Below are 16,978 nucleotides of genomic sequence, written 5' to 3'. Positions count from 1 at the left end.
AGACACTCTGGACTGCTCTGCAGCTACGCAGCTCTGATGCGTTGTGTTCTGACATCTTTCTATTGTAGTCAACAATAACCTTTTCAGGTTTCAATAAAAACAGTAGCTCTTCAGTGGGACCGGACCACGCTTGCCTATTCTTCCAACACTTTGAGACCTGACTGTTCACTTCCTGTGTAATACATTCCACCCCTTGATAGGTGGCAATTAACATTAATCACTTCACCTGTCAGTGGCATTAACACTATAACTGATTGGTGTATAAACTCCCCTAATGATGCCTGGACCATTGACTGACTATTGAATCAGCGATAGCCAGACACTTTTAGATAAAAACGCCCTCAACCAATTATTTGTTCAGACGTTATACTGGAATACATACATAATAAGTACCAAGTCTCACTTATAGTTAAGAGATCAGAGGCTGGCTCTGCGAATGATAGCTTTACGTTAAGCCAAGAAAAATCACCAGTATCAAGAAACATCTAAGAATTAAGCAGAATGTAACTGATTTTCAGATTCAAATTACTACCAATGTGCATAAAAATACTTAAATTTGCTTTGCATTTCGACTATATGACCAGTTCCGTTTTTTGTAAAACATGAATTAAGAATCTCAGAAGAACATAAAGGTGAAAATTACATTCAAAGTTTTATTTGATTAAAGCCGTTTTATCCTGTTCAGAGCTGGGTGTGAAGCAGGAATACACCCTGGATGGGATACCACTCCATCACAGTACACCATGAACACCATGAACACGTCTATTCACATTTAGGGGCAATTTATAACAGCCAATATATCTACCTGCATGTTTTGGGGATGTAGAAGGAAACCTGAGAACACTTTCTAAACCCACAAATGTGGAGAACACGCGAAGTCCACAGCCTGAGCTCATGATTGAACCAGAAATCCTGACAGTATAAAGATTTCATGATTTCCTTTCATTTTGTAGTTGTTTTCCATGAACTGTTCTAGAAATTCCCAATTTTTCCAGGACACATAGACAAGAGAGTTATTGCATCAGGTCTCAACACACTGGCTAAAAAAATCATTCCCTTTATTTTACATCCACTTTTGAAAGAATGCTGTAATTTTCTAATCAATATCTAATTCAATGTTGATGATGTCACAGACTGAGGCTTTAACAATGAGAATTCATTATCTTGATGGTTTTATTATATTATAATGACATGATCCATTTGAATCTCAGCCCGATTTATAATATTCCAGTGAAAAAAAAAAATACCCTTTTTAGAAACAGCATTATTTCACAGTTTACCCACCAGCCCCAGAGCAAAGCTTTAAGACTGAGAAGATTTTCACAACCGAATAATATGAAAGAAAAATCGAACGTGAATTTAAAATCAGCATCGAATTTGGCACAAAGAACTGAAAGGCAAATGCATTGTAATTACATGTTCAGCAGCGATGAATGAGTAGAACAGCCTGAAAAATGAAGGAACGGTTTTTCGAGACAAATTAGCTCTTATTCTGGAGTTTCCTCTCCACAATATCAGCCGTGTAGTTCAGGTCACAGGCTCGGAGTGCCCTGATCAGCTCGTCCACTCTGGCCTCGGCTTTGCGTGCCTTCTTCCACTCTTTGAACAGTTCTCTCACTTGTTCCTCCAGGTTGCGAGGATGTTTTTCTTGTATGCCTTCGAGCTTGCTCTCTGTGAGTCCCAGTTTCCGTCCATACTGAAGCCACTTTCTTCCCAGTTGCAAAACGATCACTTCGGTTGCACAGTTAATTTTCCCTAGAAGACAAAGTAAAATGCAAAAAAAGTGTGTGAAGCAGGAGAAAAATCTATAGAAAATCTACTCTACAACCAGAATCATATGAGTATTAAATCAAACTTTTTAAGACCTCAGTCCCTTTAATACTGTTTGATTATTTTCCAGGTTTGATTTATTTAAGTGACATACAGGAGACATAATAATCGTGCTTTTATTTAGTTTTACTTTCAGGAGATGGTGAAAGTGTTTATTTTCTTTTGCATGGATATACACACACACACACTCTTTCGCACACACTCTTGCTCGCACACACACAGACTCACGCTCGCACACACAGACTCACGCTCACACACACACACACAGACTCACGCTCACACACACACAGACTCACGCTCACACACACAGACTCACGCTCTCACACACACACACACACAGACTCACGCTCACACACACACACAGACTCACGCTCACACACACACACAGACTCACGCTCACACACACACACAGACTCACGCTCACACACACACACAGACTCACGCTCACACACACACAGACTCACGCTCACACACACACACAGACTCACGCTCACACACACACAGACTCACGCTCACACACACACACAGACTCACGCTCAGCTCACACACACACACTGACTCACGCTCACACACACACACTGACTCACGCTCACACACACACACTGACTCACGCTCACACACACACAGACTCACGCTCACACACACACACAGACTCACGCTCACACACACACAGACTCACGCTCACACACACACACTGACTCACGCTCACACACACACACAGACTCACGCTCACACACACACACTGACTCACGCTCACACACACACACTGACTCACGCTCACACACACACTGACTCACGCTCACACACACACACTGACTCACGCTCACACACACACACAGACTCACGCTCACACACACACACAGACTCACGCTCACACACACACACTGACTCACGCTCACACACACACTGACTCACGCTCACACACACACACTGACTCACGCTCACACACACACACACTGACTCACGCTCTCACACACACTGACTCACGCTCACACACACTGACTCACGCTCACACACACTGACTCACGCTCACACACACTGACTCACGCTCACACACACTGACTCACGCTCACAAACACACAGACTCACGCTCACACACACTCTCTCTCTCACAAACACACAGACTCACGCTCACACACACTCTCTCTCTCACAAACACACAGACTCAAGCTCACACACACACACACACACTCTCTCTCTCTCTCTCTCTCACACACACACACTCACTCTCTCACACACACACTCACTCTCTCACACACACACTCACTCACACACTCACACTCACTCTCTCACACACACACTCACTCACACACTCACTCTCTCACACACACACACACACACACACACACACACACACACACACACACACACACACACACACACACACACACTCACTCTCACACACGTCTGTGACCTGATCTGAAAGGTGTTCCCCATAAAAGACACCGTGTTGTTCTGAAATACACAGCTCACAAACCTAGTTCCGTTTCATCCGGTAAATCTGTGGAGACCGCTTGACCTTCGTATCTGTCGATTATTTCCAGTAAAACTTCTTGTCCAATGTCAGTGAGATGCTTCCGTAAAAAGTCCGTGTTATTCGGTCCGATCTCTGCTCTTTCGATCAGACAGTCAAACAGCTGAATCCCGCTGATGATGTCCTCGCTTTTCTTCTTCCCAATAACGTCTCCACACAGAAACTTTAGCTTTGCTAACTGCTCATGACTAAGTCTCTCAGATATCTCCAACAACATGACTCTAAACCCATCCATGTTGTTGTGTGTGACGTTCAGACGAAGTAACTTTCACTTCCTCACCTTCAGACACATCCGATATTTACTTCCGCTTTCGTTTTCACACCTCAGATGTTTGGAGACCAAAAACAAAAGCACATAATGGACAAATTTAATAGTTTATCCTGTTTGATGGAGTCTCAAAGCTCCTACACACGGAATAAAGGTGTTCAGGTGACGACGTTGAGCTGGAGGGCAACTTTCTGCTTTAATGCCCCACCTCAATTCGGGCGGGTCTTAAAACGACACTCTGTGGATTTTAAACTAAACGTTCTCATATTTTTATATATTTTTATGTGTGAATTACAAACTCCATCGACTTCCTCAGTCTTACCAACACTTTTCAGTGGAAACTATATAATTTATTATATAACTCTATTTCCACATGACGTCATGTGTAATTTGCATATTCATGATCATGATTAACATGACATTTGCATATAAAAAAGTGCTAGATGAAGAATAAGAGTTTCTGGAGACTCTTATTAGTGAATAGAAGCTTTAAAATATAATATATATATATATATATATATATATATATATATATATATATATATATATATATGTATATATATATATATATATATATATATATATATATATATATATATATATATATATATTTATATATTTATATATATATAAATTAAGTAAGGCAGAAAACATTACATTTACATTTCAGCAAACACTCCAGAGTGTCTTACAATTAATTTATACAATTGAGGGTTAAGGGCCTTGTTCAGGGGCCCAGTAGTGGCAGCTTGGTGGATCTGGGATTCAAACTCATGACCCACTGGACCTTCTGAGCTGTTATACAAAACTAGTATAATTGTACTCTACTTCCACTATTTTGTGTATACCACAGCCAACAATTAGCTAGTGGTAATGTTTAATTTATTAATGAATAACACCATGCATATGGTTAATTGTTAGAATTTATTGTTGTCATGAAGACATTTGGGAAACTGTTACAATTGCTGACACTGGTGACTTCGTCTATAAATAATACATAAGACTATAATCTCCTAACCAAAACTTCTATTCATCACTAATTATGTGTTTTTCTGTGTAAAATTGTTACAACTCCATTGGCAATTCCCCAACCTGACCACCAGAGGGACCCTTCGCTCGAATTCTGGCTCTTTTAGGTCACGAACTCACTTCATGTCTGTCAGCCATTTAAGTTGGTTTTGTTCCAACACTATACCTATTGTTAGTTTTACTGCATTGCTGAGCAGTAATTTGTGTTTCCTTACAGAATACGTCCCCCATGATGAATGCAGCAGAGTATTCACAACTCCAGACCGTAGATGCTCACCAAGGCATATCAGGAACAACACTGTGCACTCCAAGCCACCAATGTTCACCTGACTCAAGCCATCCGCAGCCTCCCTGCTAATCAAGCAGATACTACATGGATCTTGTTGAGAAGTTTGAGGGTTCAGCAGATCGATGCAAAGGATTCTTAATGCAATGTGAAATCTACTTTACACACCAACAAATACAGATAATAATTGGAAGGATTCCACAAAATGGAATTTTCTTGTCTCTACTGAGACTAGGTATCGGCAGCGTGGGACAATGACACCCAAATCAGAGACTCCTTCATGCATTTTACCCAGATTATTCTGGAAGTATTTGAATATCCACCATTAGAAAGGGACATATCGGTGCAAATGCTGCAGTTACACCAAGGCATGGACTCTGCAGCAGCTGTAGGCTGAGATTTTGTTCCCTATAGGCTCAGAGAGGCTGGAATGATGCACTGTATTTAGTGTGGGACTAAACACTGTTCTTCAGGCTGAACTGGACAACTGGACAACTGGTCTGGACAAACCTAAGGTGATCTATCCCAATACATCACTCTAGTGATTTGCATGATCAACATTATTCAGAAACGGTTAGTGTATCTTCAGTTTTCCATGGTTTAATGCACAAGACCTCAAAAATAACAGCGGTGGTCAATCAGCCTATTGGATTTGGTTATTGGTGCGTTGGTCCCCTCACTGCCTAGACAACGAAGTGGCTCTCAGCCTACCAGGTCATACTACTTTGATGAAAGCCCAGATTCCACAAATGCCTGCTAAATTCCAAAGGAATACCAGGACCTTAAAGAAGCATTTAGTAAAGAGTGTGCTACATGAAGCACATATTTTCAATAAGTGGTAGCTCAGTGGTTAAGGTGTGTTGGACTCCTGATCAGAAGGTTGTACTGTAAGTTCAAATCCCAGGGCCACCACCCCTAAGCAAGGCCCTTAACCCTCAATTTCTTAGCTATATAAATGAAATAATAAGTTGAAATAATATGAAATATTCAGAGTTATTAAACCAGTACGTGATTGTCTACGTAGACGATATCTTAACCTATGTAAAGAATTGCAAAGACCATGTAATCCACACGAGGGCTGTGTTAAAGAGACTGCTTTATTTTCAGCATTTGCTCAAAGCAGAAAAATCTGATCACACCTGACCACCCAGTAATCACAGAACGCTTTCTGGTGGCCATCTTTTACCACAGATATAACGCAGCATGTGGAGTCATGTTCAGTATGTGTCAAGTGAAGGACCCCAAAATTGCCAGTCAGTTTACTCAAACCTGTCAGAATGCCCATGGTCAAACATTGTCCTAATTGCAGTGGACCGGTTCCCAAAAGCCTATGAACCGAATCCTCTCAAAGCCTTCCCATAGCCATGGAGACCACCAGAACCATCTTTGAGTACGTATTTCACCACTATGGCAACGTTGAAGATATAGTACTGTATCAAACCGAGGCATGCGGTTCATGTCCAGCATGTGTCTGCTGTAAGAAACAAATACATACCTTTACCTGTGGTATAGCAGATTATGATTTATTATTTCATATAGACAGAAGTCGTCTTCATGTAATTCTGTATTGTTGGCATTTTATTGTGTAAGTGAATCATAACCAAATTCAGAACTGGGTCACCTGATAACCCTTTAATTCTTTGAACAAAATAAAAAAAAACACAAAATACAATTATGAGTGCTAGCAAGTTTATTGGGTTGGGGCAAATTTGCAACGTTTATCATTTTGAAGAAGAAACCCAACTTCTACATATTTAGTTTTAAAGACATCGATACTTCCTTTCTTACAGAGGTGTACTGTATCTACTGTGGATATACATTACACCATATCTGAGAAGTAACAGTCCTTAATAATTGATATAGTTTTTGCTATTTTCTCAGTCAGTGAAAAAGTCCAGAGATATCTACGAGATGTGTTAAGCAAGTGTTCAGAATTTGAGGTTTTTATTATTATTCTTTAATTTAGAGACATGATAGAATTGACAAGTAAAAATGTATGTATTTGAATACATGGGTATAAGTACAAGTTTTACAAGACATTGTGATGCACATGCAATATTAACAGTCAAGACAGGAGAAGAGACTTTAAACAGGTGTGTGTGTGTGTGTGTGTGTGTGTGTGTGTGTGTGTCTCAAAGTACTGAGTCTTCAATCCTCAGTAGACACCGCTGATTCAAACCGCTTATGATCTAACAAACAAGACTAATTAAAAAGTACAAGAATTTTCAAAAAGCAAGCTTCAGATATTGTCCACTATGTCGAACCATAAAAAAAAAAAAAAACACATCATAGTCATCCATGTGATAAAAAAAGACAGTAGACATTTTCCTCTTATTCATGCACCTAATGAACGCACCTAATTGTTTGCTTTAATGCCATCTAGTCTAGAATAACCCTTGAAAATGATTTCCGTATGTTTCTACTGAAATGTATTCAAAAGACCAAACATGTATAAGAAAATATCAATTTACTCGTACTTCTCTAACACGACAGCTCGATCAGCAGCACATAGACGTACCGCAGCCATTTATATTACACGTCGAGTTCGCTATCAAACGTGAAAATTGCTGATTTATTCCTGTTAGATAGAATCAGTCACTTATATTTTACAGTAAAGATTAAGGGGCCATAATTGTTTATTTCTCAGCATTATACAATAACACTATCTTTTCTATTTACTAGCAAACTAAAATAAGTCAATAAAAGGTGCAGGTTTTAGTTACTGTGCCTTTTTCCACCATTGTAGCTTTACCGAGCTTGACCTTGCACATAATGGTGCTAGACTTTTATGAAACATTTATTATGAAAACAATTGTGAACAATCTGAGTGCCATGTAATGTAATGTAAATGTTATGCCATAAGTAGTTAAATAAAATCAATATAAAAAGCACTGAAAAAAAAGAGCTTAACCATCAGAGACACACATCAATAACGACTACATAGAAAATGTTCTTGACACACACAAACAGTAAATTAGTAAAAAACCTTCACAATTTCCATATTGATAAAAAAAAAAAAAAAAAAAGAGAGAGAGAGACAGAGAGAGAGAGAGAGAGTCTGTGTTTCGTTTACGAAAAAGAAAAGCTAAGCTGCAAGGTATATGGCAGTCACAAAGCATCTCTTTGATCATAATCATGCAGTCTGGGTCTCTGTGCCCCCGTCTGATTCCAGTCAGCGAACCGCACCTCTAATGTACCATTTCACCTTAAACCCTTGTAACCTCCATACTTTCACACAAGCTGGCTCATCTTGATTCATACAAACCTGTTGTGCTTCAGAGATAGACGTACTGTATTCGTCCCTGCTCGGACTAGGTGGATGAGTGGTTGTTGACTTGCAAAGATGCTCGAGAGCGGGGGTTGCTCTTTCGCTTTCCCAGCCTCCTTCCCTGTTCCTCTTTCATAAAGAGCTCCACGATCAGGTTCTTCTCCTTGTGAATTTGCAAGCTGATATCTTTGGGGATGTCTGGGATTAGCCAGTCTACAAAGTCACTCATTAGCATCACCATGTTCTAAAATAAAGAAATAAATAACAATCAATGAGTTCAGAAAAAACTAGTGACTTTTTTTTTTTGATAGAAGAAACCTTTTCAGTCACCTGAAAGATGATGACGAACACAAGCCGAGCTGCCAGAATAGTCCAGAATTCTCTTGACAGCTCATACGGTGTATCTGACCATGGGGAATCTCTGTAATCCTTATACCTAAGGACAGAATTAACTCAATTCAGTAATTCGTTATACCGCTAAATACTGCAGAAATCCGTCCTTATGCTCTCAGACGGTACAGATGGCCTCACAGATGCTGGGTATCACATGAGCAATGCGACTACAACGTTATCCAAGATCTGCTTTGGCAAAGCACAACTGCTCAGTCGCCGCAGGAATATAGCCAACTGATGCATGCCAAAATAGTTTCCAAAAGCTTCAGAGATTTCTGCTCTAGTACTGCTGTAGAAGTCACGCTTAACATCATCTTTACTAAAGGATCATTTCTGAGTTCCTGCTATCATGGTACCAGATCTTTTGCCATATGTGGATACGAATTACTAATTAAAATGTTAAAAATGTGTTCATTTATTCAATTGACTGACTTATTCAATAGAAGGCAAGCAAACTACCAAGCTAGCTCTGAAATGCTTTTCTACTAGGTGAAACATGGAGCAAAATTAATGAATAATATCATTTTTCGTCCAGCCGAGTCGTCCGAAAACTGAAGATTCTAAGATTATTACTCTGTATAATATTCAGTGTGTTTTTGTAACATAATTTCCCTTGCTTGATCGAGTCTGTCCGTCTGTCTATCCGTCTGTCCGTCTATTTATCTATCTATCAAAAATAAATTCCCTTGTAATAATAATAATCCATTTATTTTTTAATCTTCAATTATGTCCAGTGTCTGTACTACTCCCTGTGTATTTTGTGTAATGGATTAGAACACACACACACACACACACACAAAAATCATAACCTGTTTTTGTGGTGGAACAAACAAATCTAATAAACCCAGCATGTGCAATACTGAAATACAGCAACAAAGATTGTCCTTGTTGTTGTCCTAAATGATTTCTGACAGCACCTGCAAATGTCCACTTTGTAGCCCAGGAACATCGGTTCCACCGGTTCTGTGTTTGGCTCAAATTCGGTGACGTTGAAATAAGAGAGGGAGTGATTGACGAAGCCGTGCAGCGTTCCGTCAGGACTGTACACGTACTGATAAACCAGTCGGGGAATGAAATCCGACGTGAAGGAGATCACAAACGCCTGAGGAGAAACAAAAGAATAGTGAGAGAGGATGGCAAACATCGTTAAAGTGTGAGAGTCACTTTGTGTAACTCTCATTTGCATTTCTGGTTAGAAACCACAAGAGGCAACCGGCCAAACTGACTATGAGCTTGATTTGACACTCTAATAACACACAATGTTTTTTAGTTGTTTTTTTTAACTGAAGACTGTTGACAGTTTAATAAGAGAAACTCTCACACTTACGTTCACTATGACTGCCACTTTGCACAGTCCTCTCAGAAGGTTGTACCAGATGCCTAAGGAAAAAAAATAAATTTTTTAAGGAGATCATGCTTTCATTTTAGCTATTACCACACACTGACAAAATGGCACATCACTAAGAGTATTGTCACAAGGTGATGTTCAAATGTAGCCACAGTCTTTCGTGTACGAGGAAGCAACTGATTTCAAAGAGTTTGATACATTAACAAAGAGTTTGATACATTAACACTAGTATTTAATCATTTTATGATTCTGAATGTGAATCTATAATGGCTTAAAATAGAAGCCTTTATTTTGTTACATATACATTACAGCACACTGAAATTCTTTCTTCACATATCCCAACTTTGGAGGTTGGGGTCAGAGAACAGGGCCAGACATGATACACCACCCCTGGAGCTGAGAGAGTTAAGGGCCTTGCTCAAGGGCCCAACAGTGGCAGCTTGGTAACCCAGAGCCTTAACCACTTGAGCCACCACTGCCGCGCTTAAAAAATGAACTTGGTTTATATTATATGATTAATGATGAATGACTGGACAAACAAGACAAGGTCAAATCTTGGATCCAGAATCAAGACTGAGCAGTAGTTGTGCACCCGCTTGTGGCGTTTCCAACATCATCTTGTGTTGATACTCTTGACTGTTTTGTATATTCCATATTTACAGTAATCAAATCCTGTAGTCAAGAAAGAACAAACTGAGAAAAGGTGTCATTCAGATACTAACCAATGTCTTTGGCCTTAGCCGTAATGGGCCGCCTGTATTCTGTGACAAATTTCTTGGCGTCGAGGCGGATCTCGATGACATTGTTCAGGAGCGCAAACAGAGGAGCCAGAGGGAAGGACGCCACAAACAAGGTCACCATTCCAAACTGGATCACTAGATGATAAGGACAAAAACATAAAGCTTTATAAAACATTTTCTGTGAATAAAAGCTCACAAAAATAGCTTGGAGGATCCAATCCATAATAAGTATCAAGTGCAGTTGATCAGATGTTTGGGGAAAGAGATCAAAAATGTGACAAGGCCAGGTCAACAGATTCCCACAAGTTGAAATCTGCTGGAAGCAACATTCTTTTAGCGAGTGGAACAGTTTCTACTGTTCGAGCTTGTGATCTCACAGTGCTCCACAGGAACCACAATGCCACGCTCTTAGCAGAAGGCCAGCCCACGCTGCAGCAGAGAGAGAGACGAGAAAAAAAAGCTGCTCGGATTCTACAAGCTTGATTTTACAGCGCTAGTAGTAAGCAGACAGCATTTTCTGTCTGGGTTAGATAACATCATCCAAATCCACTCAAATGTAAAGGACAACCGAGGACAGAACGTGGAATATGTGCCACACAGACACTGACTCAACAGCCTCAATTCCTTACATCAGTCTGTGTTTACTAATAATAATGAATATAAAAATCTACATCCTGTCACCCACGATAAAATATACACTGATCCAGAAAGGTGGCTCTGAAAAGGAATGAGGATTGGGGAAAACCTTTTGTTCGTATTGCAGTTGTTTCTTGCGTCTACATGTATATGTGTGTGTGTATGTGTGTGTGGGTGTGCAGTGACTCACTCATCTCCATATACTCTGGATTAAGGCCAACAAAGGGGTCGAGAAAGTGGTCTTTTTCATGCCGGGCAAGGGTGTTCTGAAACTCCTCTTCTTTTTTAGAGTCTCTCTTTGACTTAAGGCGACGAATCAGTTTCTTCAGTTTACTGCGACATAAAAATATGCAGATCGTTCGAATCATCTCGAAGGTGATATAGATTTCATTTCATTAGGTAATAATACAGAGTGCCATTATAGAGTAATAATAAACAAAATAAAAAGTGTTTAATTTCTCTCTTAACACAACAAATTGTCAGCAACTACAATACTTAATATTGTGCAATGCCCAGGACACAAATTGTAATAGTTCCCAGACAAAAAAAAACAAAACAAAAAAAAACAAAACAAAAACAAGAACAAAACAAAACATGCAGCTTATGTTCGTCAAAATCTAAAACGTTTGCTGTAAAGACTCCTGAGTTTTGACAAATAAATAAAATAAGTCTCCTTACTATAAAAAGTTCACCATATAAATGATTAGATATTCTTCTTTGTTTAATAATGACCCTATTTTCATTTTTAAGCATTATGTCTACCGATGAAGTCTCTGTCATGAGACCTTATTGTAAATATGATATTTGTTCAAACAAGCGGATTAGATTTATATTAACCTGTGATATAAAGCTGCTCTTATAAGAAGTTAGTACATTTGAATCAATGTTCAGTCCCTCCCTCCCTCACTCACTCACCTCATTAACCTCACTACCTCCCTCCCTCATGTTCTCACTCAGTCACTCTCTCACTCCCTCCCTCCCCTCACTACCTCTCTCCCTCATGTTCTCACTCAGTCACTCTCTCACTCCCTCTCCCTCCCTCCCTACCTCTCTCCCTCATGTTCTCACTCAGTCACTCACTCACTCATGACTACTTACAAGTCATATTCATTGATGTGAAAGAACACGGTGGTGGTTTGATTGACAGCCTCCAGTACATGCACGTGCGCATGCACACGGTGGCGTATACTCACGGAATGGCAATCTCAAACAGATTGTTCTGGATAAGCTGCTTGCCAAGCATGGTGATGCACAGCTGTATACAAAGCTCCATCAAGCAGCCAGCGTGAGCACACTACAAGAAGTGCAAAAACAGACAAATCAGTCCAATGTGAAAAACAGCCGCTGTAGAAATAATTCTCAAGCGCATTTTTCTACAACGATACAATACAATCCATGAATTAGCTTAAATAAACACACACCTCCTCCATTCGGTAATTCCCAATAACGTAGTAATAGTTGCCCGGACGCCCAATGAGCCTGCAGGGATTGCACAAGAAGTCAATGTAAAAAACAACACATTAAACTGCCAACTATAATGAGGAATAACATGTTGTCCTACTATACTTATATCGTCCTTCAACAAACCTCTAATGTAAACAAAAATCTGACGCATGCGTATATACGAGGGTTTTATCTTTAACGATGGGGCACATGTAGTATAAAAACCTGCTACTTAATTTATATTAGTTTAGATGTAGAATCTTTACATATAAGAAAGTGGAAAGATTCACAAAAGAAAAAGTATACACAAGTTAAGCAATTCATTAAAAAAAAAAAGTTTTATTGTTTCTGCACCTTAACTAGACAGCTTTTTCCCCCCAAACAACAGTTACCATAAATCTTTGTATAATCACTTATAGGTTCTAACACGATTGCATATTCATCATTTCTGATTTTCATTAATGTTGCTTTTGTTAAAATTGTTGCCATCCCTAATAAATCTAGCCTAGTTATGTTAGCTATATAAACTATTTGTCAAATGTTAGCTAATCTAAAAACAGATGGATAAATTTGATTAATTTTGTCCATTTTTCTTGACATAAAGCACAGGCGCGAACAAGTGAGAACTTCAGGCTGAGATGAAAAATACCAGTCAAAACATGTTATAGGTATTCTGAGTTCATACAAAACACTTACACACGTGGCAAACATTCCAGATTCATAACTGATTGGGGAAAAAAATGTTTTTAGCTTATTCTTTTCAAGAAAATTCGTAGAAAAGACAAGAAAACACAACAAAGTTGGCAGGTCTGTTCGTAAATACTGTGTACTGTATATGCGGTTGTACAGGTTAACAACACAACGTAAGGGGGCTATATGGAGGAAAACATGTTACTGTAATGCCTGTTTTTAACACCTGTATTTCTGGCTGACAGGAAAAACATATCCACAAGTTTATGTTCTGACCTGCCTCTGAAGAAAGCCAGATAGACAATTGGAGTGAAGGCGTTGGCAAACTTCAGGATGAAAGCCTTGAAAATCAGCCTCTCTTCAAAGCTTTTGTCTGTCTTGGGCACCTCTGATGAAATTCAAATAAGATCACACATCAAGACTGACATCAAACACAAGCTGAATTAATTTTATCTTTCAGGTCAAGTCAAAAATAAAAAAATCTAAATGTCTACAACTAAGTACAAGTCATCGTTCTATACAGTGACTTCTAAAATTGTGACTAAAAGTGATATTCAGCAAGTTTGGTATGTGGCAGCCTAGTGGTTAAGGCCTTGAACCACCGACTTGAATCCCAGGTCCATCAAGCTGCCACTGCTGGGCACCTGAGCAAGGCCCTTAACCCGCAATTGCTCAGTTGTATAAATTGAAATAAATTTTAAGTCACTCTGGATAAGGGTGTCTGCTAAATGACAGAAATGTTAATGTAAGTTTGGGGGAAAAATACAGTCTCACTAAATGTCTAGCTGTTACAATAAAGTCTGTTCCCCTATTTTTTTTAATTTGGGATAACTTCTAAAGATTACAATTTTTCCATATAGTTATTAACCTATGTAACTGAAGTCCCTTAAGGATTTTGTGGAGTTTTTTTTTTGTGGATTGTTTTTAATTGGTAAAATGACAAGCAATGGATTCTTATCTACCAATGAAAACATATAGAATTACTTTTGGTTTTTTTTACGCATGTGAATCAAAGAGGATGAACACATCACACATCACATGACATGTTTTGGCACAAATCTGTGGAAAATCTTCGGTAAAATCGCTCCTCTGAATGTTGGCTTGGGAGTTGATCAGATGTGGAAAGTTTTTCCTTTGCACCTAATATTATCTTAATGTATAACATTTCAAAATAAAACTCTACTTTCTACTATTTTTATGAACATCACTGTATTTCTTAATGATCGCATGTTAATCATATAAGTCATAAGGTGATTTTCAGCATTGTTAACCTTCAGCTAGTTTTGTACTGTATCAGTGAGAATTCTTTATGCTAGCTAATGTAGCTAAGTGTTGATGTAGCTATACTGTATGTAGATGTAGCGAACCTCTGGGAATGTTTCCTCACTTGAAGCTTTTACTTTCTTGACTCTCTTTCTTGAAGTTCATATTTTAAAGTGCATTTAAAATTTGATACAGTTCTACTTTAAGATGAGGGAAGGATTTGAAGCTTCTACGACTGATATTTTACCTGAGGAAAGGATTTGTTTTGGTGAGTGACTGATATTTTACCTGAGGAAAGGATTTGTTTGGGTGAGTGACTGATATTTTACCTGAGGAAAGGATTTGTTTTGGTGAGTGACTGATATTTTACCTGAGGAAAGGATTTGTTTTGGTGAGTGACTGATATTTTACCTGAGGAAAGGATTTGTTTTGGTGAGTGACTGATATTTTACCTGAGGAAAGGATTTGTTTGGGTGAGTGACTGATATTTTACCTGAGGAAAGGATTTGTTTGGGTGAGTGACTGATATTTTACCTGAGGAAAGGATTTGTTTTGGTGAGTGACTGATATTTTACCTGAGGAAAGGATTTGTTTGGGTGAGTGACTGATATTTTACCTGAGGAAAGGATTTGTTTTGGTGAGTGACTGATATTTTACCTGAGGAAAGGATTTGTTTTGGTGAGTGACTGATATTTTACCTGAGGAAAGGATTTGTTTTGGTGAGTGACTGATATTTTACCTGAGGAAAGGATTTGTTTTGGTGAGTGACTGATATTTTACCTGAGGAAAGGATTTGTTTTGGTGAGTGACTGATATTTTACCTGAGGAAAGGATTTGTTTTGGTGAGTGACTGATATTTTACCTGAGGAAAGGATTTGTTTTGGTGAGTGACCGATATTTTACCTGAGGAAAGGATTTGTTTTGGTGAGTGACTGATATTTTACCTGAGGAAAGGATTTGTTTTGGTGAGTGACTGATATTTTACCTGAGGAAAGGATTTGTTTGGGTGAGTGACTGATATTTTACCTGAGGAAAGGATTTGTTTTGGTGAGTGACTGATATTTTACCTGAGGAAAGGATTTGTTTTGGTGAGTGACTGATATTTTACCTGAGGAAAGGATTTGTTTTGGTGAGTGACCGATATTTTACCTGAGGAAAGGATTTGTTTTGGTGAGTGACTGATATTTTACCTGAGGAAAGGATTTGTTTTGGTGAGTGACTGATATTTTACCTGAGGAAAGGATTTGTTTGGGTGAGTGACCGATATTTTACCTGAGGAAAGGATTTGTTTTGGTGAGTGACCGATATTTTACCTGAGGAAAGGATTTGTTTTGGTGAGTGACTGATATTTTACCTGAGGAAAGGATTTGTTTTGGTGAGTGACTGATATTTTACCTGAGGAAAGGATTTGTTTGGGTGAGTGACTGATATTTTACCTGAGGAAAGGATTTGTTTGGGTGAGTGACTGATATTTTACCTGAGGAAAGGATTTGTTTGGGTGAGTGACTGATATTTTACCTGAGGAAAGGATTTGTTTTGGTGAGTGACTGATATTTTATCTGAGGAAAGGATTTGTTTTGAATCCTATTCAGAGACTGAAGTTTGTTTTTTTGTTTAGTTTTCTGAAAACACATTGAACTGAAGCTGAAGGAATTTGAGAATCCAGGACTCAAGTCATACAGCTATTTCCCAAGTTATGAAGTAGGTGTGTTCCGATGACCACATCGGAACTAGAAAATATCCCAAGTAGAACCATGACCTATCTTACCCAGGAGTCTTAATGAATGGTGATCAGTATGGGGTAGGATACTATAATTTGTTAATAATCTATTTAACAAATTACAGTAAATTTGGCTAATGCAATCTAATAGAATGTTTGTTTAGTAAATCCCAGCTGCTAGAAAAACATTAACAATGGTGGTCACCCTAAAATGAAATGACTAAAGCTACATAGCATTGAAGGGATGTGAAAGCCTAGTGTTTAAGGTACTGGTCTACCAATCGTAATGTTGACCGTTTGAATAACAGGTCAAACAAACACTGCTGGGCCCCTGACCAAAGCCCTTAGCCCTCAATTGCTCAATTGTATAGAAATGTAGGTCTGTCTGGATAAGGGTGTCCGCTAAATGCCATAAAAGTAAATGTTTCGCATCGTGAGTATTGTACTCACCAAGATTCTGTCTGACGTCTGCATACTGTCGGAAGAAAAACATGCACGCTCTAACATTGACACAAAACCTCACTAGCGAG

At 38.8% G+C, this 16,978-nt stretch overlaps 2 protein-coding genes across 3 annotated transcripts in view; both read right to left on the bottom strand.

The window, feature by feature from the left end:
* Positions 1-633: 633 nt before the first annotated feature.
* fadd (Fas (tnfrsf6)-associated via death domain) lies at positions 634-3,817 on the bottom strand. The gene is made up of 2 exons (XM_060886326.1): positions 3,308-3,817; positions 634-1,755 (listed from the first exon to the last, which is right to left on the bottom strand). The coding sequence occupies exons 1-2, from the start codon at positions 3,597-3,599 to the stop codon at positions 1,481-1,483; spliced, it is 567 nt and encodes a 188-aa protein (XP_060742309.1). The 5' UTR covers positions 3,600-3,817; the 3' UTR covers positions 634-1,480.
* A 2,802-nt stretch (positions 3,818-6,619) lies between these two features.
* ano1a (anoctamin 1, calcium activated chloride channel a) overlaps positions 6,620-16,978 on the bottom strand; it is a 41,508-nt gene continuing 31,149 nt past the window's right edge. For both annotated transcript variants that reach the window (XM_060886316.1, XM_060886308.1), the window contains exons 17-25: positions 13,742-13,853; positions 12,754-12,811; positions 12,526-12,626; positions 11,523-11,665; positions 10,679-10,831; positions 9,936-9,988; positions 9,526-9,710; positions 8,546-8,651; positions 6,620-8,459 (exon numbers count right to left, since the gene is read on the bottom strand). In XM_060886316.1, coding sequence (XP_060742299.1) covers positions 8,259-8,459; positions 8,546-8,651; positions 9,526-9,710; positions 9,936-9,988; positions 10,679-10,831; positions 11,523-11,665; positions 12,526-12,626; positions 12,754-12,811; positions 13,742-13,853 — 1,112 coding nt within the window. In that variant the 3' untranslated portion in view covers positions 6,620-8,258. The remainder of the gene's footprint in view (positions 8,460-8,545; positions 8,652-9,525; positions 9,711-9,935; positions 9,989-10,678; positions 10,832-11,522; positions 11,666-12,525; positions 12,627-12,753; positions 12,812-13,741; positions 13,854-16,978) is intronic.

This window comes from Tachysurus vachellii, chromosome 1 (genome assembly GCF_030014155.1).
Source record: "Tachysurus vachellii isolate PV-2020 chromosome 1, HZAU_Pvac_v1, whole genome shotgun sequence".
In the NCBI taxonomy this organism is placed as follows: Eukaryota; Metazoa; Chordata; class Actinopteri; order Siluriformes; family Bagridae; genus Tachysurus; species Tachysurus vachellii.
Note: the sequence above shows the minus strand (reverse complement) of the source record. Positions and strands in the feature narration are given on the sequence as shown.

Excerpts from the sequence above, each read along its gene's own strand:
- fadd (XM_060886326.1), bottom strand. The coding sequence starts at position 3,599 with ATGGATGGGTTTAGAGTCATGTTGTTGGAGATATCTGAGAGACTTAGT. Across the intron at positions 1,756-3,307 it reads ACCGGATGAAACGGAACTAG|GGAAAATTAACTGTGCAACC; the intron begins GTTTGTGAGCTG and ends TTTGTCTTCTAG.